Source organism: Hypanus sabinus, unplaced genomic scaffold, assembly GCF_030144855.1.
Source record: "Hypanus sabinus isolate sHypSab1 unplaced genomic scaffold, sHypSab1.hap1 scaffold_135, whole genome shotgun sequence".
NCBI classification, from domain to species: domain Eukaryota; kingdom Metazoa; phylum Chordata; class Chondrichthyes; order Myliobatiformes; family Dasyatidae; genus Hypanus; species Hypanus sabinus.
Genome location: NW_026779420.1, coordinates 854,491 through 880,016, shown reverse-complemented (window position 1 = coordinate 880,016; position 25,526 = coordinate 854,491). Strand labels below are relative to the sequence as shown.

At 43.7% G+C, this 25,526-nt stretch overlaps 2 protein-coding genes across 5 annotated transcripts in view; one reads left to right on the top strand and one right to left on the bottom strand.

The window, feature by feature from the left end:
* Nucleotides 1–6,628, bottom strand: part of LOC132386862 (NACHT, LRR and PYD domains-containing protein 3-like) — a 79,873-nt gene extending 73,245 nt beyond the window's left edge. For 3 of the 4 annotated variants that reach the window (XR_009509690.1, XR_009509689.1, XM_059959206.1), the window contains exons 1-2: nucleotides 6,462–6,628; nucleotides 3,841–4,009 (exon numbers count right to left, since the gene is read on the bottom strand). The gene's annotated coding sequence lies outside the window, so the exon portion shown is untranslated. The remainder of the gene's footprint in view (nucleotides 1–3,840; nucleotides 4,010–6,461) is intronic. The other variant, XM_059959207.1, reaches the window with a different exon arrangement.
* Nucleotides 6,629–18,490: 11,862 nt separating this feature from the next.
* On the top strand, nucleotides 18,491–25,049 carry LOC132386852 (zinc finger protein 239-like). The gene is made up of 2 exons (XM_059959197.1): nucleotides 18,491–18,500; nucleotides 23,621–25,049. The coding sequence occupies exon 2, from the start codon at nucleotides 24,032–24,034 to the stop codon at nucleotides 24,917–24,919; it is 888 nt and encodes a 295-aa protein (XP_059815180.1). The 5' UTR covers nucleotides 18,491–18,500; nucleotides 23,621–24,031; the 3' UTR covers nucleotides 24,920–25,049.
* Nucleotides 25,050–25,526: the final 477 nt, after the last annotated feature.

Sequence of the window (25,526 nt, the reverse complement as noted above, 5' to 3'; positions counted from 1 at the left end):
TTGAAGATATAGTGAGAGAGCCTTCTAGAACTTCCGATAATTATACCCCTCCACCATTTTCCTTTACCAGCCCGACTCCCATTTCCGTCTCTCACCTTCCCATCGTCTTCCTCTGATGTTCACCCCCCTCCCTTCCCATTCTTCAGTGAAACTGAGAAAAGAGGCATTTCCACGTCCAAAACCGTTTCTTATTGTCAATCTTGTGACATCTGTTCATACGATTTCACAATATCTGGCACGGCCGCAGATTTACAGTTTGACAGAGATCCGTTACTTCAAACTGAAATGAGGAAAGTCACCACCTTACACTAACTTACACTAAAACTGAATTTCCACTCAAACTTTGCCTTTGCACTTCGCTACAGATGCATATGATATGGAGAATAGGTTCCCACTACCCAAAACATGTATGTCCCTAATAACGTTTGAATGAAATAACTCCCACTCCTCCACTTGAAGGAGGCTATGGCAGATTATCCGCAGATAACCTGAAAAGCCGCAAGTTCGGCAACAGACTGGTGAAAACCCCTGGGTATAGGCTCCACTGAGATTACATACATTTCTTATGGGAAGCAGGACCAGCAAGATACTCTAATCAGGCCAATGCTATATATAATTGCATCATGACCTTTCCCGTCAGTGAAGGGAGGTATTCAGAACGTATTAAACACCACGTTATCAAACTGCTTGTATACATTCACTGGCGTTTGAAATTCCATCACCTTGTCTTCCTCTACATCAACTCTCTCGAGACCCCCGACACTCATTGTGAATATATCAGCCCTACTCATCCATATATGGTAATCAGCCCAAACCTTAATATTGATCTTTGTCTGCCCTTCAATATCCATTTGACAAATTGATCAGTTTCATTATCAGTTTCATTCCAGAACTGATAACCTTCTACTGCGACGTCAATCTAGACACAGTGAAATGCTTTTCTTGCGTGCCATTCGGTGCAGGCAATTCAATACATAGGTATATCAAGGTGCTGCGTCAGGAAAAACTAAAACAATGTTGTGTTGTATTTATAGAGCAAGTGCAGTTCAGATTGCGTAATAAATAAATCCGACTATCTACCTCAACGACACAACGAAATTCCCCAATATTCATTGCTGCTGGTTTCACCACACAAGTCGATCCAAACGGAAGCAGCCCATCAACAAATCAATAAGTTCCAAATTTTTTCACGTCGCGGACAAGCCCCCAATTTTGTTACTATTTCGTAACGTACCAGCATCAATAGATTATACACTGAGTCAGGTTTTAATGTTAACACCATTACCTTAGTTAGTATCTACTTATAATATAGCAACTTAAACAAGATAAACAAAAGTTAACAATGTTATTTATGTGTGTGTGTGTGTGTGTGTGGCTTCAACACTCACCATACAAGCCTGCGACTCTCCTAACACCTGTGACACCGCTCCGTGTAGATGTGCTCAACGGTGTGAACGGCATTACCATGAGGGAATTAGCCGCATATACACTGAGTCGGGTTTTAATGTTAAAACCATTATCTTAGTTAATATCCACTTATAATATAGCAACTTAAACAAGATAAACAAAAGTTAACAATGTTATTTATATGTGTGTGTGTGTGTGTGTGTGTGTGTGTGTGTGTGTGGCTTCAACACTCACAGTACAAGCCTGCGTCTCTCCTAACACCTGTGACAGCACTCCGTGTAGATGAGCTCAATGGTTTGAACAGCATTACCCTGAGGGAATTATCCGTGTCTCCTATCCTTTTGTGTGATTTTACATTCAAAGTCATTTGGATTTTCATATCCTAATGCTACCAATGAATCCGCTCTTCAGAAAACCTCTGAAGAAGTTTGTTGAAGTTTTAGATGCCGATTCTTCGCAAAATTCTAAGGAAGTAGAAGCGCTATCATGATTTCTTCATAATTGCACTCACATACTGGACCTGGGAAAAATCCTCTGAAATGGTAACAGCATGTGATGACCCTCTGCACCTGTGATCCTCCAATGAGGACTGGTTCTGGGATCCATGGGTTCATCTTCCTGAAGTCAATAATCAGCTCCATGGTCTCGCTGACATTGAGTGAGTAGTTGGCACTACTCCGACAGATTTTCAGTCTCCCTCCTCTATGCTGATTTGTGACCACCTTTGATTCATCCAATGGCAGTGATGTTTTCAGCAAAATTAAATGTGACATTGGAGCTGTGCATAGCCTCAAAGTCAGAAGCACAAAAAAAATCAGAGGGAATAAACATAAACCCTACGGTATACACGTACTGATGGCTAATCTGGCAATTTGTTTGCAAATCTGTACTGACTGGCGTCTGCAACTGAAGAAATCGAGGATCCAATTGCAGAAGGATGTACTGACACCAGGTTCTTGCAACTTACTGATTCCAGGATGACTTATTGAATGCTGAGCTGCACTGAACAGCATCCTGATGTATGCATCTTCGCTGTCCAGATGTTCTAGAGGTTGAAACTTGTTTGACAAGGGTTTGACAAGGTTCCATACGGAAGGTTGGTTAGGAAGGTTCAATCGTTAGGTATTAATATTGAAGTAGTAAAATGGATTCAACAGTGGCTAGATGGGAGATGCTAGAGTGTAGTGGTGGATAACAGTTTGTCAGGTTGAAGGCCAGTGACTAGTGTTGTGCCGTAGGAATCTGTATTGGGTCCAATGTTGTTTGTCATATACATTAATGATCTGGATGATGGGATGGTAAATTGGATTAGTTAGTATGCAGATGATACTATGGTTGGTGGTGTTTTGGATACTGAAGTAGGTTTTCAAAGCTTGCAGAGTGACTTAGGCCAGTTAGAAGAGTGGGCTGAACGATGGCAGATGGAGTTTAATGCTGATAAGTGTGAGGTGCTACACTTTGGGAGGAATAATCTAAATAGGACATACATGGTAAATGGTAGGGCATTGAAGAATGTAGTAGAACAGAGTAATCTAGGAATAATGGTGCATAGATCCCTAAAGGTGGAACCTCATGTGGATAGGGTGATGAAGAAAGCTTTTGGTATGCTGGCCTTTACAAATCAGAGCATTAAGTATAGGAGTTGGGATGTAATGTTAAAATTGTACAAGGCATTGGTAAGGCCAAATTTGGAGTATTGTGTACAGTTCTATAGAAGTCTACTGTACATACAGGCCCTTCGGCCCACAATGTTCTGCCAACCTTGTAACCTGCTCTAGAAACTGTCTAGAATTACCCAACTGCATAACACTATTTTTCTGAGCTCAATGTACCTGTCTAAGAGTCTCTTAAAATACCCTATTGTATCCTGCTCCACCACCGTTGCCAGCAATGCCTTCCAGACCCACCACTCTGTGTGGAAAAACTCCCCTGACATCCCCCCCCCCTACCTTCTGCCAAGCATCTTAAGACTATGCCCCCTCATGTCAGCCCTGGGAAGAAAGCCTCTGGCTGTCCACATGATCAGAACCCCTCATCATTTTATACACTTCTATCAGGTCACCTCTCATTCTCCATCACCCCAGGGAGAAAAGGCCAAGCAAGTTTGCAGCAGGTAAGTTTAAAGAATTACTTTTTGAAAGATATTAAGTGTAAACTCTCCACTTTGTTTCAGTCTCCCCACTCAGAAGTGTCCAAAAGCTACTTCACAAGATGCAAGACCTTGAAATGAGCAAACACTGAGGGAATGTGAGTGACTTTAAAGAGCTTGGATACTGACAGCACATCACCAGACCTGGACTGATCATAACTGGGTCTGATAGAGGCATAACTGGTACCTCTGGGCACATTCAGTATCACCCCAACCATTTCCTACCTTTCTTTGTACAGGTATATAATATCTAAAGGACCAGTGTTTGAGTAAATGAGACTCACCAAACTTTCTCCTGACTGAATCAATGGAAACCCTGAGTCAGATGGGTTCTCTCCAGTCGGTGCTCTCAGTCCTCGGGCTGGTTCACTTGTTGCTGTTCCCTCGTCTTCAGTTGTGGTTTGCTTCCAGTTGTGGGCTTTTCTTCCAATAAATCTCTCACTGCAGATCTAGCTTTAACATGAAAAATAATAAAGCATGTTAACAACACAAAGGAGAACAAAACATTACTGCTCAATGTTCCGAAAAATAAAACTCACTGAAATTTAAACATTGAAGACAAATATAATGATCTGAGTGAACAAATCTGTAATTGTTCCTCACACGTCACAAAACAATATGGGATAAGAAGGAGCCATCATTTAGTCAGGAACAGAATTATGTGATTTGATCCATCTGGTCTGCCTCATCATTCAACCATGGCTGATTTCATTCCAACACCAAAATCCTGCCTTCCTCCTGTAACCCTGAAGATACAAGGAACAAACACAAATATATTAACCTTTGCCATAAATATACCCCAACAACAGCTTCATCCACCGTCTGTGGCAACAACTTCCACAGATCAGTCACCCTTTACTTGATATTCTCCTCATCTCAATTTTAAAGGGAAGCATCTTTATTCTGGGACTGTGTTCTCAGATCCCAGACTCACCGTCTAATGGAAACATCATCTCCATGTCCACTGTATCCAGGCGTTTCAGCATTCTGTAGGTTTCCTTAAACAAGCATCACCCCACCCCCACTGTCCCTCGTAACTCCGTTGAACTCAGGTCCATGACCATTGACTAACAGACAGATGACAGTGAGGGGAAATTTCCAAATACACTTTGAACACTGAACCGCTGGGTCCAATTCTACTGCTGCAAACATTTAATGGCCTCCTTTCCCTGTGAGGGATGGTATAGGAACTCAGATTAGCAGTGACTGCCTCCAAAGGAACCCCAGAAAGAAACAACTGAGACCAGACCAGAAACACTCTCTCAACACCTCATGAGCCCGAGCAGCTTGATCCCCAGATCCATTTCACCAGGGTCACAATCTGTGATCGGGTCACACAGCTGAACGTGTCACTTACCGACCCCAGAATCCTCACACATCGTCCCCACATCAGGGATTCCCCCACAACCAATGTCCAGCAACCCGAGACTTCTGATTCATTGAGGGAGGAGGAACATTCAGCCCCAGCTACAGAAGTAATGACCTGGTCAAATCCCAAAAACTGACAGTTCCATATACTCGGAGTCTACACCCCAGGTTTACAGTCCAAGCACCAATTTCCCAGGACTCCCTTGCGGCCGGTACAATGCTGCAGTGTGTCGGCCATTCAGAGTTCAAAAACTAACACTCCTGCATCAACCTGTGTCAGAATGGGAAGCTGATAATCCTCTGACTGGGCCAGATATCGGGCTGGAAAACCTGGGCGTGGGTCACCAGCAGGCAGGAATACGTTTCACATTGTCTCCAGCAGATAAACTGAAAGCATTTTATCATTATCCGATTGTTAAATGAGATCTTGCCCAGTACAATTGGCCGTCGCATTTCCTGTGGGCTAACAGGAATAACAGGCTTTTCATTTCAAATTGAAATTAAATGCTGGAAACTCGGTACATCAGATTGGATGTGTGGAAAGAGAAACTGTGGAAGACTCACTATCAGAACTGATGCTGCCCGATCTGCTGAACGGTTCCAGCATTTTCTCTTTTTACTTTAAATGATGCACAACTATTGACTGATCACAAGATGTTTGTGACGGCCTGAACAAAGTTGCACAAAGGTAAGTCCCACATTCATTAGTTTTCTCTTCATTCTAACACAGGGTTAATACAGTCGACACAGTGAACGCTCACAACATCCTCCGCACCCACTATCAGTCTGTTACATCTGCTCCCGAGGCCACTAACTCTCAATGAGAGGAAATGACCGGAGAGCGATAAAACTGTGCACCACTCCCTGCAGATCCTGTGGCTGTTCCTGGCAACAGAGGAATTGCCTCTCCAAACATGACCAAAATAGGAAATAAGACTCAACTTTAAATACTGAGAGTCACCGTCTGACATAGATTAACACAGCGGCCATTTGGTAACTTTGAAACTAAAATTGTGATGACTGTCTTTATCCTTCCTCATTCTGCATTAAATAAATCCTCTGGCAGTTCCAGGTAACAAACACTGATTTCAGAAATAACTCCGTGAGGGAAAAGACTTCACAATGACGGCAACGGTAGAAGAGAGATTGTCGATATTTATCATCGAGGTGGTGGGTTGCAGGCTGGACAGAGGTTGAACCAGATGTGCAGGGATTAAGCAGATGGATCGGGTGGGAGCAGGGATCAAGGACGATCACTGATGGCCCTCCGGCAATACACAGATACAGCATTAACAGTACATACTACTATGTACTAAAATGACAAAGATAGAGCAACAGGAACTTTGGCATTTACCCTTCTCCCTGAACCAACTTTTATCAACACATCGTAGAAAATATCCCCAGGTTCGAGGTGAAGGTCTCACAACCCGGACAGACCCCGGTAGGTTTTGTTCAGGAAGCGGGGTGAGACCGCGAGTTCGGGGAAGTTACTGGGACTCACTGCCCAGCATCGGTCGGGACCGAACTCAATACTCACCGCATGGATCTTGTCGGTCCCGCTCCGCAGAGAATGATCCGACCGGCCCCCCCGGCTCGCCGCCCGAGGGGGCGAGGACCCTCTCCCGATCCGGATCCCGTGGACAATCCACCGCTCCAGACCCGCTTCAACACAAAGAAAAAAAATCACTGCCCAGCCCGGGAATGTGAGCATGCGCAGTGTGCTTATTGCGTCATCAGAACATGGGCGGGGCCTCGGGGACAAATCCGCAGATGCTGCCGATTCAAGTCAAGTCACTTTTATTGTCATTGCGACCATAACTGCTGGTACAGTACACAGTAAAAATGAGGCAACGTGTTTTTTTTTTCCAGGACCATGGTGTTACATGACAGAGTACAAAAACTGGACTGAACCACATAAAAAATAACACAGAAAAGAAAAAAAAAACTACACCAGACCACAGACCTCCCCAGGACTGCATAAAGTGCACAAAACAGTGCAGGCATTTCAATAAATAATAAACAAGACAATAGGGCAGTAAGGTGACTGTCCAGGCTCTGGATATTGAGGAGTCCGATAGCTTGCGGGAAACAGTTACATAGTCTGGTTGTGAGAGCCCGAATGCTTCAGTGCCTTTTCCCAGAGGGAAGGAGGGAGAAGTGATTGTATGCGGGGTGCGTGGGGTCCTTCATGATGCTGTTTGCTTTGCGGATGCCGCGTGTTGGGTAAATGTCCGTGATGGCGGGAAGAGAGGCCCCGATGATCATCTCAGCTGACCTCACTATCTGTTGCAGGGTCTTGCTATCCGAGATGTTGCAATTTCCGAACCAGGCAGTGATGCAGCTGCTCAGGATGCTCTCAATACAACCACTATAGAATATGATGAGGATTGGGGGGGGGGGATGGACTTTCCACGGCCTTTGCAGAAAGTAAAGACGCTGCTGGGCTTTCTTTGCTATGGAGCTGCTGTTGAGGGACCAGGTGAGATTCTCCGCCAGGTGAACACCAAGAAATCTGGTGCTCTTAAAGATCTCCAGCGAGGAGCCGTCGATGTTCAGCGGGGAGTGGTCGCTCCGTGTCTTCCTGAAGTCATCAACCATCTCTTTTGTTTTGTTCAAATTCAGAGACGGGTTGTTGGCTCTGCACCAGTCCGTTAGCCACTGCACCTCCTCTCTGTAAGCTGACTCGTCGTTCTTGCTGATGAGACACACCACGGTCGTGTCATTGGCGAACTTGATGATGTGGTTCGAGCTGTGAGTTGCAGCACAGTCGTGGGTCAGCAGAGTGAGCAGCAGTGGACTGAGCACGCAACCCTGGGGAGCCCCCGTGCTCAGTGTGATGGTGTTGGAGATGCTGATCCCGATCCGGATTGACTTAGGTCTCCCAGTCAGGAAGTCTAGTGGACTGAACCATAAGAGAAAGAGAGAGACTGGAAAAGCTGATCGCTTCAGTTAGTCGCAGCTGAGGCTTGGAACTCTCCTGTGCCCGCAAGAGTGGGTTGATCATCGGTATACGGAAACACAACGAATGTGTGTGGCTGTCACTTCGTATAATCCATAGGAGTGGCGTTTGGAATATCTTGTGTTAACCCTTGCCTGGGTATGTTGTGTGGTAACCCCTGGAAGACGGTATTCCGTGACAGGTCACTTTCGCTGTAAACTGGTATGTGGACGGATTCAACGAATAAGAACATCGTCGACGGTTATTTTGATGTAACGGTCTTTTCTATACGTTTCATTCTGGATTACAAATATCTCTCTATTTGTTGTGTGCTAATCCGTCCACATACAAGTTTTTATATATTTTTCAAAATATACCTATCTTTTTAACTAAAAAAATTTCGATCAAATTGACTCACTTATTTCTTCCTTTATTTGGAACAATAAGAGGCCATGAATTAATAAGTATAATTTACAAAAATCTGAAAAAGATGGTGGACTTGCACTTCCTAATTTAAGAGTATTATTGGGCTGTGAACATTAGACAATTCTGTTTTTGGTTATATTGGCTTGATAAGAACCAAAATCCGTTATGGGTTGATTTGGAATTAAAAGCAGTTAAATAATTTCATTTAACTTCAATATTAGGAGCTCCATTACTTTTACATCTCTCTAAAATTCCAAATTTAAATCTTTACCCGGTTATTAAACAATCCCTACGGATTTGGGTTCAGTTTCGTTTCATTAAGAAATTTAAACAACTTAAGATGACTAGTTTTTTACATCGAAACTTCTCATTTATACCTTCAACAACTGACCCCATTTTTCTCCTATGGAAAAATAAAGGGATCCATTCTTTTACCCATTTATTTTGTGATGGTCCATTATGATCTTTGAAGAGTTCATTAACAAATTTTCTCTCGCTCATACACATTTTTTTGCAATATGTTCAGTTTAGACTTTTTTACAACAATATTTACCTAAGATTCCATGTTTACAAGAATCTGATTTGTTGGATACAATTTTGAAAGTGAATCCCTTCGTGAAAGGTTCCATTGGCAGAATTTATAATTTATTTTTGTTACAAAACGAGAACCTATCATTAAAGATTAAACAAGATTGGGAGAGAGAACTTATTATGACCTTTGTTAATGAAGATTGGCTTCGAGTTTTGAAAAACGTAAATTCTTCTTCTATATGTGCCAACCATTGTTTAAGTCAATGTAAAACTAGTCATCGTTATTATTTAACAAAGGAGAGACTATCTAAAATATTTCCTAGTATAGACAATTGCTGAGATAGATGTAGAACTGAAGTAGCTACTTTGTCACATATGTTCTGGTCATGTTCTTCATTAAAATAGTTCTGGAAATCTTTATTTTCTACAAGTTCTACAGCTCAGAAAATAAATTTACAACCTAATAGATTGACTGTTCTATTTGGAATAGTTCCACATCATATTCAGGGTATTTCATCTTCAGATCAACATGTAATTGCATTTGTTACACTACTGACAAGAAGGGCTACTTTATTAAAATGGAAAGATATTTCTTCCCCTACATTAATTGACTCGTTTTCTCAAGGAATGTTATGTCTTAGTGTGGAAAAAATAGAAGTAGAACCTTTGATCCTCGATTCGAATTTGAGAGAAGATGGGGTTCTTTTGCCAAATATCATAATTTGAATTATGCTATATGGCTTCCTTCCATTATTTTATAAATATGAAATGACAGTTGATAGACAATAGACAATAGACAATAGATGCAGAAGTAAACCATTCGGCCCCTCGAGTCTGCACCGCCATTCTGAGATCATGGCTGATCATTCACTATCAATACCCAGTCCCTGCCTTGTCCCCATATCCCTTGATTCCCCTATCCATCAGATATCTATCCAGCTCCTTCTTGAAAGCATCCAGAGAATTGGCCTCCACCGTCTTCCGAGGCAGTGCATTCCACACCTCCACAACTCTCTGGGAGAAGAAGCTCTTCCTCAACTCTGTTTTAAATAACTGACCTCTTAGTCTCAATCCATGCCCTCTGGTACTGGACTCTCCCAACATCTGGAACATATTTCCTGCCTCAATCCTATCAAATCCTTTAATTATCTTAAACGTTTCAATCAGATCCCCTCTCAATCTCCTCAATTCCAGCGTGTACAAGCCCAATCTCTCCAATCTCTCTGCGTAAGACAGCCCTGCCATCCCAGGAATCAACCTAGTGAATCTACGCTGCACTTCCTCAATTGCCAGAATGTCCTTCCTTAAACCTGGAGACCAAAACTGTACACAATATTCCAGGTGTGGTCTCACCAGGGCCCTGTATAAATGCAAAAGAACATCCTTGCTCTTGTATTCAATTCCCCTTGTAACAAAGGCCAACATTCCATTTGCCCTCTTCACTGCCTGTTGCACTTGCTCATTCACCTTCATTGACTGGTGAACTAGGACTCCTAGGTCTCTTTGCATTTCTCCCTTACCTAACTCGACACCGTTCAGACAATACTCTGCCCTCTTGTTCCAGCTTCCAAAGTGGATAACTTCACATTTATTCACATTGAATGACATCTGCCAAGTATCTGCCCACTCACTCAGCCTATCCAAGTCTCCCTGTATTCTCCTAACGTCCTCTTCGCATGTCACACTGCCACCCAGTTTAGTATCGTCAGCAAACTTGCTGATATGGTTTTCAATTTGATCGAAATTTTTTTAGCTAAAAAGATAGGTATATTTTGAAAAATATATAAAAATCTAGGTAAAATCATTTTCACAGCATGAATACGACCTATTAAAGAAAAAGTAAGTGGATTCCATCTAGAAAATTGTTTCATTAAGTCCATTAAAGGAACTATATTCGCTTTATAGAGATCTTTATATTTTTTAGTAACTATAATACCTAAATATCTAAATGTATTAACAGTTCTAAAAGGAATATCATTATATACACTAACAGGGACATTTAATGGAAAAATACTCTTTTATTCAAGTTAAGTTTAAATCCAGAAAATTTAGCGAAATCTTTAAGTGTTTCCAAAAGATTAGGAATTGATTCCTCAAAATTTGAAATAAAAACCAAAAGATCATCTACATAAAGAGAAATCTTATGTATGGTTCCATTCATAGAGATACCAAGAATACTTTTAGCTTCACGTAGTGTTATAGCTAGAGGCTCCAATACAAGATTAAATAATAAAGGGGTTAATGGACATCCCTGTCTAGTGCCACGAGAAAGTGAGAAAAAAAGAAGACCTGCAGTTATTAGGAATGACAAGCTCGATGGCGGCTTCCTGTCTGTGTTTAAAAGCCAAATGAATGATAAAATGGACTCGGCCTCACAATGTAACTCGACGTGACCCGGCACCATATGTCTGTCTGCACTGCACTTTCTCTGCAGCCATAATGCTTTGTTACAGTTATTGTTCTGTCGTATATCAACTCAGTGAACTGTTGTAATGTATCGATCTGTGTGGATGGTCCGTCAGGCAAGATTTTCACTGTAGCTCAGTACGTGATGATAACAAACGAATTCCCCATTTTAATTGTGTGGAAATATTAGACAGACTGAGCTTCTGCTCTGGAACCACAGAAGGAAACTGAACTGTTGTCATTTCTGTGGAAAGGAAATAAATGGAAAAGGATTCAATCTCTCATTACGATCTGCGGTAACTGGGATCAGGTGACCGGTGGTGGGTATCCCAGATCAATATCAGAATCAGGTTTAATAGCACCGGCATTTGTCATGAAATTCGTTGTCTCTGCGGCAGCAATAGAACCTAATTCATAACTATAGATTTTAACAATTATGATTTAATATAAGAATATAAATATTACATACTTAAATTATATAAATAGTACAAAATTAAAAAAAAACGATGTAATAAAATATTTTAATTGTGTGGAACTTTTTGACTGACCGGGTTGTTGCTTTGGAAGTAGTGGAGTGAAGCTTAACTGAACTGTAGACATTTATGAGAAGCTCAGAGAAATAGAAAAGGCTAAATTCTCACATAAGTGGGTCCGACACCCAGAAACATCGGCTGTACTTCAGCAGATAAAAACAGTGAAATGAAACATGCTGAAAATATTGCAGAAAAAAGCATACTGTCCACCACAACGAGAGGACGTGACAGATCCGGATCTCACTGTCGTGACTGAACGGGGAAACATGAAGCTGCACGTCACGTAGAGCAGTGACCCGCAGATGCAGCAGATCTGCGGTAAGACGTGAACAGGAAACGGGATCACGTGACCGCTTTGGTCTCCCACCGCAAGCAGACACTCCGGCTGCCCAATACTCTGTGGAAAGAGGCAAACTTGCCGCTCAGATCTCCTCTCACCTTAAATGTATTAGACATTTCAACTCCCAGGAAAAATATATCGTCTGTCCCGTCTATCTATTCCTCTCGTAATCTTATAAACGTCCATCCAGTCTCACCCCAGCCTGCGCCGCTCTGGAGAAAACAACACAAGTTTGTCCAGCCTCTCGTTCTCGCTCATGCCCTCTAATCCAGGCAGTGTCCTGGTAAACCTCTTCTGCGCCCTCTCCAAAGCCCCGACATCCTTCCGAGAATGGGGGCGACCAGAACTGTATGAAACACTCCAGATGTGGTCTAATCGAGTTTTATAAAACTGTGTTACGAACTGTAACGTTTTAGAAACGAACCAGCAGCAATAGAGTTCACACTGGAGTCTGGTTTTGATGTTAAAACCACTCTCTTTATTAATATCTATTTATAATATAGTAACTTAACGAAATAAAGGAAAGTTAGCAGTGTTATGTGAATATATGTGTAAATATAATTCCCAGACTATCGAGCCTGAGGGAACAAAGCTTAGAGTCTTACAGGGTGAAAAGGCCGTTACTTCAAAATACCGTTGACGAAGATCTTATCCGCTGAATCCGTCCACATACGATTAACGAAAGTGACCTGTCACAGGAACACCGTCTTCCCGGGGTTACCACACAACATACCCAGTCAAGGGTTAACACAAGACATTCCAAAACCCACTCCTATGGATTATACGAAGTGGCAGCCACAGACATTCGTTGTGGTTCCGTGTACCGATGATCAACCCACTCTTGTGGGCATAGGAGAGTTCCAAGCCTCAGCTGCGACTAACTGAAGCGATCAGCTTTTCCAGTCTCTCTCTCTCTCTCTCTCCCTCTCCCCCTCTCCCCCTCTGCCCCTCTCTCCCTCTCTCCCCCTCTCCCCCTCTCCGCCTCTCTCCCTCTCTCTCCTGGCCGACTGCCTGTCTGCAGATCGCTTTCTCTCTCTGATGGTTCAGTCCACAGTCAGCGCTGTCAGCCTGTGACTGACGTCTTAGCCCCGCCTCCGCAGGCCGGACTCTTAAAGAAACAGTCACAGAACGACCGCAGGCTCGGATCAGCCGCAACCCAACTTCCCGACTTTTGAACTCAATGCTTCACCTAATAAAGACAACCATGCCATTTGCCTTCTTAACCACCCGATCAATCTGTGCAGTCTCTCTCAGGGAGCGATGAACTTGGAGTCTAAGATCCCACTGATCTTCAACACTGTTCAGGGATTTGCATTTAACAGTGTACTGTCTCATACATTCGACCTACCGAGCGGCCAAGATGATCATCACTGATCAAATCTCACTGAGATTTCTCAGGTCCTGTTGAATTTATTGCCAAGTGCACAAGTACGGGAAGGTACAGGTACAGAGAAACACTGACTTGTGGCAGCATCACAGGCAAGTACATTCAGTTAACACACGGAACACAAGTTATACGATTCTCTGTCGGTAACAATCTATAAATATGTTTTATGTCATTAACAATGTATAAAATGCATTGTGTAGTGATCAATATTAAAATGTGCATTTTGTGTCAATAACAGACTTGGAAATGTTGAATGTGCTCCCTATCTCCATTCCTCCTGTAATCCACAATCAGCTCCTGTGTTTTTGTCACAATGAGGGAGAGGTTGTTTTCTTGACACCACTGTGTCGGAGTGATGACTTCTTCTTCGTAAGTTGTCTCGTTGTTATTTGGGATTCGGCCGATCAATGCAGTGCCTTCAGCAAATCTAATTAGCAGATTGGATCCCGCCACTGCAGCCCCACAGTGCACTATGTACTGATTGCAAAGCTACGAGATTGCATGTGAATAGCCTCCCCACCCCCTACTCCACACTTTCTGCCTCACCAGCAGACTGGGACATCTCACATCTCGTTGCCTCTCCAGGACATTAAACTGTGAACAACTGTGGTCAGGGACTGATCTCTGGGGTACTCCAAACGCTACCTCCTTCCAGTCTGAAAACGACCCACTCATCCAGACACACACTACCGGCAGTTTATCGATCTCCAACGAAAAAGCCTAATCACCTACTCCTGAGGGTCAATACCATTACTGACTGAGTTTACCACCGTCAAATGCCGGGAGGGACATAATAATCAGAAAGTCTCTAGTCACAGCCGTGTAAATAAAATGTGATCTCAGTGGGTGTGTGGCGCATGCTCAGAATGCGAAGGAGACAGACAGACTGAGCCAAGTCACAGACTGATGAAGGGGAGGAATGATCCATTTTGATACAGAGAGGGAAGCAGAGAGTTTGATGTTGTGCCTGATGCCGGAACTGTGGCCAGTTAGAAGATGAAATCTTGTTCCTCTAAATTGTTTTGAGATGTGACAGTGTTTTAATCAGAAGGCACTGTAACGTTCTCCTTCGCGTGTAAGTGATAACGTCGAATTTAACGTCCGGATAAACCACAGCCAATGCAAACCAGATCGCAGTAAGACTAACCATTTACTGTTCACTCTTCACATTAACATATGGTGAAAACTGTTGATAAAACAATACAAGATTGATACAGTATTTGTTCCTTCCTTAATATCACATTTCAAGTGTAAATACTTGCAAAGGTGACTATAACTACATTACACTAAGGTGCAGTATACAGGGAGAGTTTACCTGCTCCATTGACTACTTTAAATACACTTCCATGCAAACTATCCGCGACTCTTTAACTAACAAAAGCATAAACATTATCTACCGTCGTTACTTCTAACAGGATCGGCATTAACATCTTAGTTCAATATATCGATTATCTATTAACTTACAGCGTTGCTCTCACTGTGATTTCTCATGCCTGCAAAACTGCTTCTGCTCAGGTGAGCCTCGTGGAAAGCCCCCACCCTCGCGCTAATTTCAAACCGGTGTTTTCCCACAAGACGCGGCGAAACCGGATGTGACGTCATCGCATGCCGATATATTTTACATGCAATGAATATACTTTAAACACTCCTAATTCTAACTAGAAAATACTATTGAATGAATTACTAAGCGAAAATATTATAAACTAAATAACTGTCGTAAAGACAGCACAGGCACCATGGAGACTAAAATTACCTGAGTTGAAATGTTGTCCTTCACCCACTGACGTGCTTTGTAAACTTTTAACAGTGTAGAAAATTAAAAGGATTTGTGTATGGGAATCTCGAACAGAACAGCACGTTAGTTCCGCTCTATCTGTCAGTTCACCAGCGCTTGAACACAAAGTACACTGCAGATGCTGTGGTCAAAGCAACACGTACAAGACGCTGGAGGAACTCAGCAGGTCGGGCAGCATCAGTGTAAATGAGCAGTCAACGTTTCGGGCCAAGACCGAAGCCCGAGATCTACAGCTTCTCACTGGGAAGCGGCCGTTCACCTGCTCCGTGTGTGCGAAGAGACTCATTCAGTTCATCCACCTTGTGATGCTCCAGTGAGTTCACAATAAATAGAGGCCACATTTCTGTCTGGAGTGAGCAAAGAGTTTTACTCAATCATCCCAGCTGCTGCAACACCAGCAACTTCACATCAGGGAGGAAGTTCAAATCAGCTCCGTGTTAAATGTTTAACCATCACGGTGACTGAAGGCAGCTGCGGGTTCATGAGGGACTGTTACTGTCAGATTCTGCAGTTCTTGCGGCTGCTCATCGCTCCCAGGACTGAACCCTGGTCACTGAGCATTGGAGGAGTCTGTTCTGCTGATGTTAGCCTTAAACTAGACTGATGTTTAATATTGTGGATCTGTGAAAGATAAATCAGTTTGTATCAAATCCCGTGTCTCACTGGAGAGGCCACTCGGCCCATCTTATCCCTGCCCATGTTTCTGTTCCATATCAGTATATGAAAATATATCCCTGCCGTTCCCCTCTTGCTCTCCCTGACATGACAGGTTGCAACTGGTCACCACTCTATGAGATAGGAGATTTGTTACGTACCCCGTAACTGGGTATTTAAACAGCAGAGAAAGAAGAATCTGTTGGAGTCTGGTGGTACCAAACTAAAGGTGTTTATTAATAAAAATAAGCAAAACCATATCAATAATGCGAATATACATATAAAACAAGTTAGCAGTAATAAACCTAAAAGTGTAGGAATAATAACAAGCAATAATAAAGAAGCTCTATCGATGTCTAGGGGTAAATGAATTGTCATAGAAAAGTATATAGTTCAGTTCAGTTCAGTTCATGAGTGCTGATGTAGTTATGGTTGTTGTATTGTAATCATTGGAGAGAGAGAGAGAGAGAGAGAGAGAGAGAGAGAGAGAGAGAGAGAGAGATGGTGTTATGGTTTCTCTGCAAGCTTGTTTACACTTTTACAAGGACACTGTCAGCTTCTGTGTTCTTACAGAGAGAGAAGGGAGGAACTGTTTGATAGACAGCTGGGGCTCAGCACGATGAGATAAGTAGGAGGTCCGCTGATAGACCTCCAGACACATGGTTTTGGACACTGAATGAGCTTTGTTGTGTCCACAGAAAAAGTTGGGCTTTGGAAGATCGATCCGGAGCATCGATCAGTGGCTCTCGCAGTGTGAAAAGACTGTGACCGGTGGGGAATTATTCGTGTGTCCATCCCTCGCCTGGGTTAATAACTCCACCACAGAAGAACGGTCCCGTTTGTAGTGTCACAGTCGGTGACATCCAAAGGATTTCGGAGGACGACGGGACTATCGACGGCGTCAGCTTACCTGAAGACACAAACCTCTCCTTCTCTCTCTCTCCATCACTACTCGACTCAATCCCACGAACTGAACCGAACTTCACTTATCACCGTCAGACGGTCTCCATTCACCCCGAGGCGTGAAGAAGCTTGGCTTTCCTATTCACACACACACACACACACACACACACACACACACACACACACATATAATCATTGCTAACCTGATTGATATATCTGCATTTATATTGCTGTATTGCGTAGTTACTAATAAACAGCATTAGTTTACAGCAATACCAGGCTCCACGGTGTTCACGGTGTTTTCTATTTCTGCTGGTTCTTTGACCCGTCACGGGGTGCGTAACAGTATCTACTCCAAATATAAAAGATTTTATAAAGAAATAAACAGAAGTTAACAGTGTTATGCGTATATATATATATATATATATATATAGCTCCCAAACTATCAAGCTTGAGAAACAATGCTTAAAGTCTTCAGATGGTAAAGTGGAAAAGTTCAGTAATCCACGGAATAAGTGAGTGAGAGGAGAGATTTATAAATCCACACGAAAATGTAGAGAGAAGGCCATTACGAAGAATTCCACACACATTCCACGCTGGGTAAACGAAATAACAGTCGCCGAAGATTAGAAATATCACCAGGTGACAGTGACAGGAATATCGTCTTCAAGTGATTACCACAGAACACCCCGATTCCACGTATGGGACAACAAAAGTGATACCACCGGATACTCAAGCAAATCCACACATATGGATGATACGAAGTGACAGTCACACATCCGTTGTGCACTGCGTGCCGATGATCAGATCAACCGTACCTTTTGGGCATGGAAGAGTTGCAGCCTATAGCAGGCACACGCTGAAGTTCCAACAGCTTGTCTCCCTCTCCCGCTCCTGCTCCTGCAGCTTGTGTCTGACGTCACAGCCCCGCCTCACTCAGCCACTTAAAGCGACACTCACAGTAAACGGTCTCGTAACACAATGCACCTCTGAAGTTTGACAGCAGACTAGCGAGTGAATCTTCGATGGTGCAGAGTCAGAAACAAAAGAGTTGCCAGCTTGATTCAGGGGCTCCAGAGAGAAATGGGGTCCAGAGGAGGAGGACGAATAAGACCAGCAGGATGTGGTTAAAAGTGAAAGATTAGAAGCATTTGGAAACTGGTTGGTCGAAAAAAATAAGGTGGTTAATTTCTGCAAAACACAGGTGGAAATCAACAGATCAGGCAGAAATTTTGGAGAGGAATAAATAAAAAACTTTTAGGCAGAGCCCCTTCCGCATCCCTGGCCTGTGTACTCCGCTGCTTAGTTGCTCTCTGAATTGTTTTGTGTGTGTGCGTCTCTGTATTTCCAGCAACTGCAGAATCTCCTGTGTTTTATATCTGCATTTTACTTTGGCATTAGATACACGTTGATATTGAGTATATTGCTTATGGGAGCCGCTTTCTGCGTTAAAACAGCTGCAGATTTTTTCTATACCCATAAAAAAAATGAGATATGGACATTGAACCGGTGCTTGCAGAAATGTTTAATGGCACCGTGATTACCCATAGGGCCATGCGTTAAGAATTTCGGCGACGCTGAAGCGCAGGCGTCAGGCTGAGGCCGTCCCTGAGTTTCACGCATGCGCGCAGTACACAGAAGCCTTTGAAAATGCCGGGCGCGGGTAAGAGCGATTCTCCGTGTTTTTATCTTAAACACCGATTTCGAGATAATTCCTCTGAATTTCGGACACCGTGACCAGCAAACCCGGGACAGTCCTGCCCTCTTCCCTCTCTCTCTGCCCCACGATCCGTACACGGGCCCCGGGGAGCTTCCGGTTGATGAGGGAATGGGAACCGATGGATCTCTCAGACAGAGCTGAGCTCCAGCTATCTAAATGCAAGGATTAGGAACTCGGAGAAAGGGAACAAAATCTTTTACGTCACCAGTTGAGAAAATCGGCATTAGGACACTTTTCCGTAGATGCTACTTGGCCTGCTGAACTCCTCCAGTATTTTGTGTGTGTTGCTTCCTCTACCTCCTCTTGCTCTGGACTTTTCTACCGGTGAGAACATGTTTTGTCCCATTCTCGCTGGGTACGTAATGACATCAAACACCTTTGCCCTGGGCAACAAGTAGCTTTCACATCACAAATGTGCCAGACTCCAGTGAGACAGACTACTGCCCTTACCTTCATATTCATTAGGATTTCATTCACTGAGTTCACCACCGTCAGTCATTGGGGGAGGGTTCAGGGGGAATATTTATGTAGAATACAGAAACTAGTGATGCCTGTTTGCATTTTGGTGATTGAAAAGTTACTGGAGTATTTGCAAATGGGAAGAAGTGGAGTGATATTTGGAAATCTGACTTTTTAAAGCGTAATTTAGCAAGGAAATCGCATATGGACAATGTGCAAAAGCTTTGGTGAGAAAATCCTCCATTTCCTGTTACAGGCCTGCTATATCGGTCGTGTGAGAGTGCAGATGATCTCGATCAAACCCAGAGGAGATCAAAGTTCCTATTGACAGTGATTCGCCAGCTGTGAAAATGAATACCTCTCTATATAAAATTCACTGTGCACATCTTGTCACTGGGTAAAAAATGCACAGTGCAAGATATATCTGCACACTGGTTATTACAAATTAGAGGGGAGATTACTACAAATTAGAGGGGTAGTGGAGGGAAGGAGGGGAGACCTCCAGTGTCCCTGATGGCCTCACCTACAAGATGTGCAGCTTGTAACCCTGCACATCAATGAGCTGCAACTTGAAATGGGTGAATTCCAGGTCATCCAGCAGTTGGAGGAGGTGATAGATATGACACGAAGAGAGGTGAGTTACACCCAAGGTGCAGGACACAGGAAACTGGGTGAGAGTCAGGAAGGGGAATGAGGTTAAATAGGCATCGCAGAGAACTCTAGTGGCCATCCCCCACAACAACAGGTGGAGCACTTTAGAAGCTGTTGGGGGGAATTACCTGGCAGAGGAAAGTCAAAAGGCTGATAGGGGATTCGTTAGTTATAGGAACAGAACAAGAGGGGACGAATATCCTAGTGGTAAGGCTTGCTAGTGGTAGTGAGCAGGGGAGGGGGTGATGTGGTTAAAATAAGTTGTAGGGGGAATGGGAGCCAGAATGACAGAACAGATAGTGGAGAGGGTGAATTGAATTGACTTTATTAGATACATACTTCATAAACATGAGGAGTAGAAATATTTACCTTACATCTCCATCTAAATGTGCAATGTGTAATTTATAGTAATTTATAATAGCTAGATTGTGCATTGGACAGTCAATATAACATTAAAATTCAAATGTATCAGTGTGAATTAATCAGTCTGATGGCCTGGTGGAAGATGATGTCCCGGGGACTGTTGCTCCTTTGGCTGTGGTACCGTTTCTTGGATGGTAGCAGCAGGAGCAGTTTGTGGTTGTGGTGAATTGGGCCTGTTGCTCCCTGATATTCGTTGGGCCCTTTTTACACACCTGGCCATGTAAATGTACTGAATCGTGGAAAGTAGATTGTGCAATGTAGAATTTCCTTGTTTATATTTAGAGACATTTTTTGGTGTATAAAATGATGAGGGGTATTGAGCGTGTGAGTGGCCAGAGGAGTGTTTTTTACCCAGGGTTGAAATGGTTAATGTCATGTTTCCACAATCCCATAGACCCTTTGTCCATCTCCTGAGTAAATTGAGTTTGAAAAATATTTAATGTCTCCCCCATCTGCTTTGTTTCCACACATGGATTGCCATTCCGGTCTTCCAGAGGACCAACTTTGTGCCTTGCAATCCTTTTGCTCTTAATCTATCACTAGAATCCCTGAGGATTATCCTTCACCTTTTCTGTGACAGCAACCTCATGCCATCTTTTAGCCATCCTGATTGATTTCTTATGTGTTCTCTTGCATTTCTTATACTCCATAAGAAACTGACTGCCTATCCCTGTTATGCAATTCCATTTTGCGCTTTACCAGGGTCTGAATATCTCTTGCAATCCGAGTTTCCCTACAGTTTCTATCTTTACCTTTTATTCTGACATACCTGCTTTGTACTTTCAAATTTTCGCTTTGAAGGCCTCCCATTTAGCAAGCACACCTTTGCCATAAAGCAGCCTGTCCCAGTCCACAGTTGCCAGGTCCTAGTGTTGATTCCAGGTGTTGATCATGCCCTGAACACATCCACCTTTCCTACGCTGCTCCTTCTATTGAAATATACAGGGCCCAGCATATTCACTGCACCATGCTCAACTTTTTCATTCCTGACTTTGCCTGAGGCCTGAACAACATCTGTCTCCACAACCTCTCCACAATCTGTTCTGTTATTCAGGCTCCCATTCCCCCTGCAACTTTAGTTTAACCCTCCTTACCCCCACCTCCCACCATGCAGATCTATCACCCCTTTGGCTTTCCTCTCCCAGATCAATAAAAACGAGGTGCATACCAGGTACAGGCAGATAGGAACAAATGGGGTAGTTATGAAATACAGGAAATTCAAGTGAACACTCATGAAAGAAATAAAAGAAGGCATGAGGTTGCCCCAGCAGACAAGGTGAAGGAGAATCCTCAGGGATTCTGCAGATGTTGAGAGCAAAAAGATTGCAAGGGAAAAAAATTATTTCTCTGGAAGATCAGAATGCTAATCCATATGAAGGATAGCATAGACTTGGGGAGATTTTTTTTTGCATCCATATTTACCCAAGAGATGAACACCGAGTCTATAGAACTGAGGCAAAGCCGCATCAACTTCATGGACCCTGTACAGATTACAGAGGTGGAGGGGTTTGAGGCAAATTAGTGTGGATCAATCCCCAGGGCCTGACAAGTTGTTCACTAGGACCCTGCGGAAGACAAGTGCAGAAGTTATCGGGGCCTTAGCACAGATATTTAAATCTTCCTTAGTGACAGGTGAGGTACTGGAGGATTGGAGGACAGACAATGTTGTTCTGTTGTTCAAGAAAGGCTGTAAAAATGAACTAGGAAATTATACGTTGGTGGGCTTGACATCAGATCTGGGAAAGTTATTGGAATGTGTGTGTAGGAACCAAGTATATACTGTAAGTATTTGGATAGGTGTGGACTGGTAAAGGATAGACAGCATGGCTCTATCCAATCTTATAGAGTCTCTCGAGGAAGTTATCAGGGAAGTGGATGAAGGCAAGGCAGTGGATGTTGTCTACATGGACTTTAGCAAGGCACTTTGACAAAGTCTCATATGGGAGGTTGGTCAAGAAGGTTCAGTCACTCAGCATTCAAGACGAGACAGTAAATTGGATGAGACACTGTCCTTGGGAGAAGCCAGAGTGTGGTAGCAGATGGTTGCCTCTCTGACTGGAGGCCTGTGACTAGTGGTTGCCACAGGGATCAGTGCTGGATCTGTTGTTGTTTGTCATCTATATCAGTAATCTGGGTGATAGTGTGGTTAACTGGATCAGCAAATTTGTGTATGACAACAAAACTGGGGGTTTAGCGGACTGCGAGAAGACTATCATGGCTTGCAGTGTGATCTGGGCCAGGTGGGAAAATGGTTTGAGAAATGGAAAATGGAATTTAATGCAGACCAGTGTGAGTTTTTGCACTTTGGTATGACCTACCAAGGGAGGTCTTTCACATTGACTGGTCGGGCACGGAGGAGTGTTGTGGAAGAAAGGGACCTGGGAATACAAGTCCTTAATTCACTGAAAGTGGTATCACAGGTAGATAGGGATGGAAAGAATGATTTCAGCCCATTGCCCTTCATGAACCAAAGTACTGATAACAATAGATGGATGTTATGTTGACTTCTAGAAGACATTTGTGAGGCCTAATTTGGAGTATTGTGTGCAGTTTTGGTCACCTACCTACAGGAAAGATGTAAACGAAGTTAAGATATTTCAGAGAAAATTCACAAGGATGTTGCCATGTCTGGAGGACTTGGGTTATAAGGAAAGATTGAACAAATCAGGACTTTATTCCTTGGAATGCAGATGATTGAGGGGAGATTTGATTGTGATATGGAGGCACAGATACTGTTAATGCAAGCTGGCTTTTTCCACAAAGATTGGGTGGGACGACAACCAGAGGCCATGGGTTAAGGGTGAAAGGTGAAATGTTAAGGGGAACATGAGGGGAAACTTCTTCACACAGATGGTCATCCGGCTGTGGAATGAGCAGCCAGCACAAGTGGTGCATGCGAGCTCGATTTCAACATTTAAGAGGTTTGTTTGGTACCTGGATGGCAGAAGTGTGGGAGTGGGCTGTTTAAATAGTTCAGCACAAACTAGATGGCCCAAAGGGCCTGTTTCTGTGTTGAAATTTTCTATGATTGTGACAACAATCTGAAATTATACAAAAATTCACTCTTAAGTACTTTTAACAGCTGTGTGGACTAACCAGTCACTTCAGCAGGAATTTTTTATATGGCGTTAAAACTGTGGCACTTTAAGTTAATAATACATAAAAGAAGATCCCAACTGCACGTCAAGAAATACTATTTGTGTGAGAGTGTTTCAGTTACTGTGGGGCCAGGCACCCATGCAGCTCAGCAGGAACAGGGAATAATACCAATGGAGAGAGTCAGACTGAGCCAGGTCACAGATTGGAGACGGCAGGAATGCCCCATTCTTATAGAGACAGGAAGAGCATCAGAGAATTGATGGTCATTCCAGATACCAGCACTCTGCCCAGTTAGAAGTTGATATCTCTGTCCAACTTGGGTAGAACCTCACTGTAACAGTGTGATACCAGATCAAACCTTGGCAACTCATGTAATCTCATCAGAAATGTTGTCCTACACCCATTGATGGATTTTGTAAATCTTTTTACAGGTTAAAAATGAGAAGGAATTTGTCTCCAGGAAGCTCAAACACAGCACAACAGTTTTGCTGTCTCTGTCTAGATATTTAAGAAGTGGAGCGAGGGATTCAATCGATCATCCTTCCTGCTCAGACTGTGGGGAGAGATTCACTCGGTCATTTGACCAACTGGCAACCCGTCATTTTACACAGGAGAAAGGCCTTTCACCTGCTCAGTCAGTGGGAATGGATTCACTCGGTTATCACAATTGAAGGTACATCAGCAAGTTCACACTGGGCAAGGCCATTCAACTGTTCTCTGTGTGAGAAGGGGTTCAGTCGGTCATCCCACCTGTGGACACACCAGTCAGTTCACACCACACTGGGCAGAGGCTGGTCATCTGCTGAATTTCTGGGAAAGGATTCACTCAGTCATCTGACCTAATGGCTCACCAGCGAGTTCACACTGGGGAGAAACCGTTCACCTGCTCAGTCTGTGGGAAAGGATTTACACAGTCATCTACCCTACTGGTACATCAGCGAGTTCACACTGGGGAGAAGCCGTTCACCTGCACAGTCTGTGGGAAGGGATACGCTGACTCTTCCACCCTGCAGAGTCATCAGCGAGTTCACTCTGGAGAGAGACCGTTCACCTGCTCAGAATGTGGGAAGGGATTCACTGATCCATCCACCCTACAGAGTCATCAGCGAATTCACACTGGAGAGAAGCCGTTCACCTGCTCAGTCTGTGGGAAGGGATTCACTCAGTCATCCCACCTACGGAGTCACCAACGAGTTCATACTGGGGAGAGGCCGTTCACCTGCTCAGTCTGTGGGAAGGGATTCACTCAGTCATCCGACCTACTGGTACATCAGCGAGTTCACACTGGGGAGAAGCCGTTCACCTGCTCAGTCTGTGGGAAGGGATTCACTCTGTCATCTACCCTACTGGTACATCAGCGAGTTCACACTGGGGAGAAGCCGTTCAACTGCTCAGTCTGTGGGAAGGGATTCACTCTGTCATCTACCCTACTGGTACATCAGCGAGTTCACACTGGGGAGAAGCCGTTCACCTGCTCAGTCTGTGGGAAGGGATTCACTCGTTCATCCCAGCTACGGAGTCACCAGCGAGTTCACAGTGGGGAGAAGCCGTTCGCCTGCTCAGTCTGTGGGAAGGGATTCACTCGGTCATTCACCCTACAGAGACATCAGCGAGTTCACACTGGGGAGAAGCCATTCACCTGCTCAGTCTGTGGGAAGGGATTCACTCGGTCATTCACACTACAGAGTCATCAGCGAGTTCACACTGGGGAGAGGCCGTTCACCCACTGAGAATGTGGGAAAGGATTCACTCAGTCATTCCACCTACTGGCACACCTGTCAGCTCACAATGGGGAGTGGCCATTGTTATGAATCCCTAGGTTTTGTTTGCTGTGGACTGTCATTTTAAGAGAGAGAGAGAGAGAGAGATTAAGAAGGCAAATCAGTCTGACTTGCAGCTTGTTTACATCGTGTGCAGCTTGTTTAGTTTTAACCGAGGACACAGACACTCAGAGTCAGACGGAGACGAAGGAGGAAAAATGGAAGGATTGAAACCAGGGAACTAGTGGCCAAGGGTCACTGTTTGGAACTTTCCTTTGCCCACAAGGGTGGATTCACCTTACATCGAATGTGTGGCTGTCACCTCATTTGATCCATAGGAGTGGATCTGATTTGGGGTATCCTGTGGAGACTACTTATGTGTTAACCATTGCCTGGCTGTGGTGTGGTAATTCATTAAGACGATACCCCTTATGACAAGTCACTTCGGGTGATAATTAGTATGTGGATTTGGAAGGATGACAGATAAAATCTACAGTGACTGTTGGTCTCATTTTACCACCATGAAAACTGTGGAATATGACATAATTGCCTTCTCTCAACATTTACCCTGGATTAC

Bases quoted from the DNA above. Each gene is read 5' to 3' on its own strand.
- LOC132386852 (XM_059959197.1), top strand. From the start codon at position 24,032: ATGGCTCACCAGCGAGTTCACACTGGGGAGAAACCGTTCACCTGCTCA.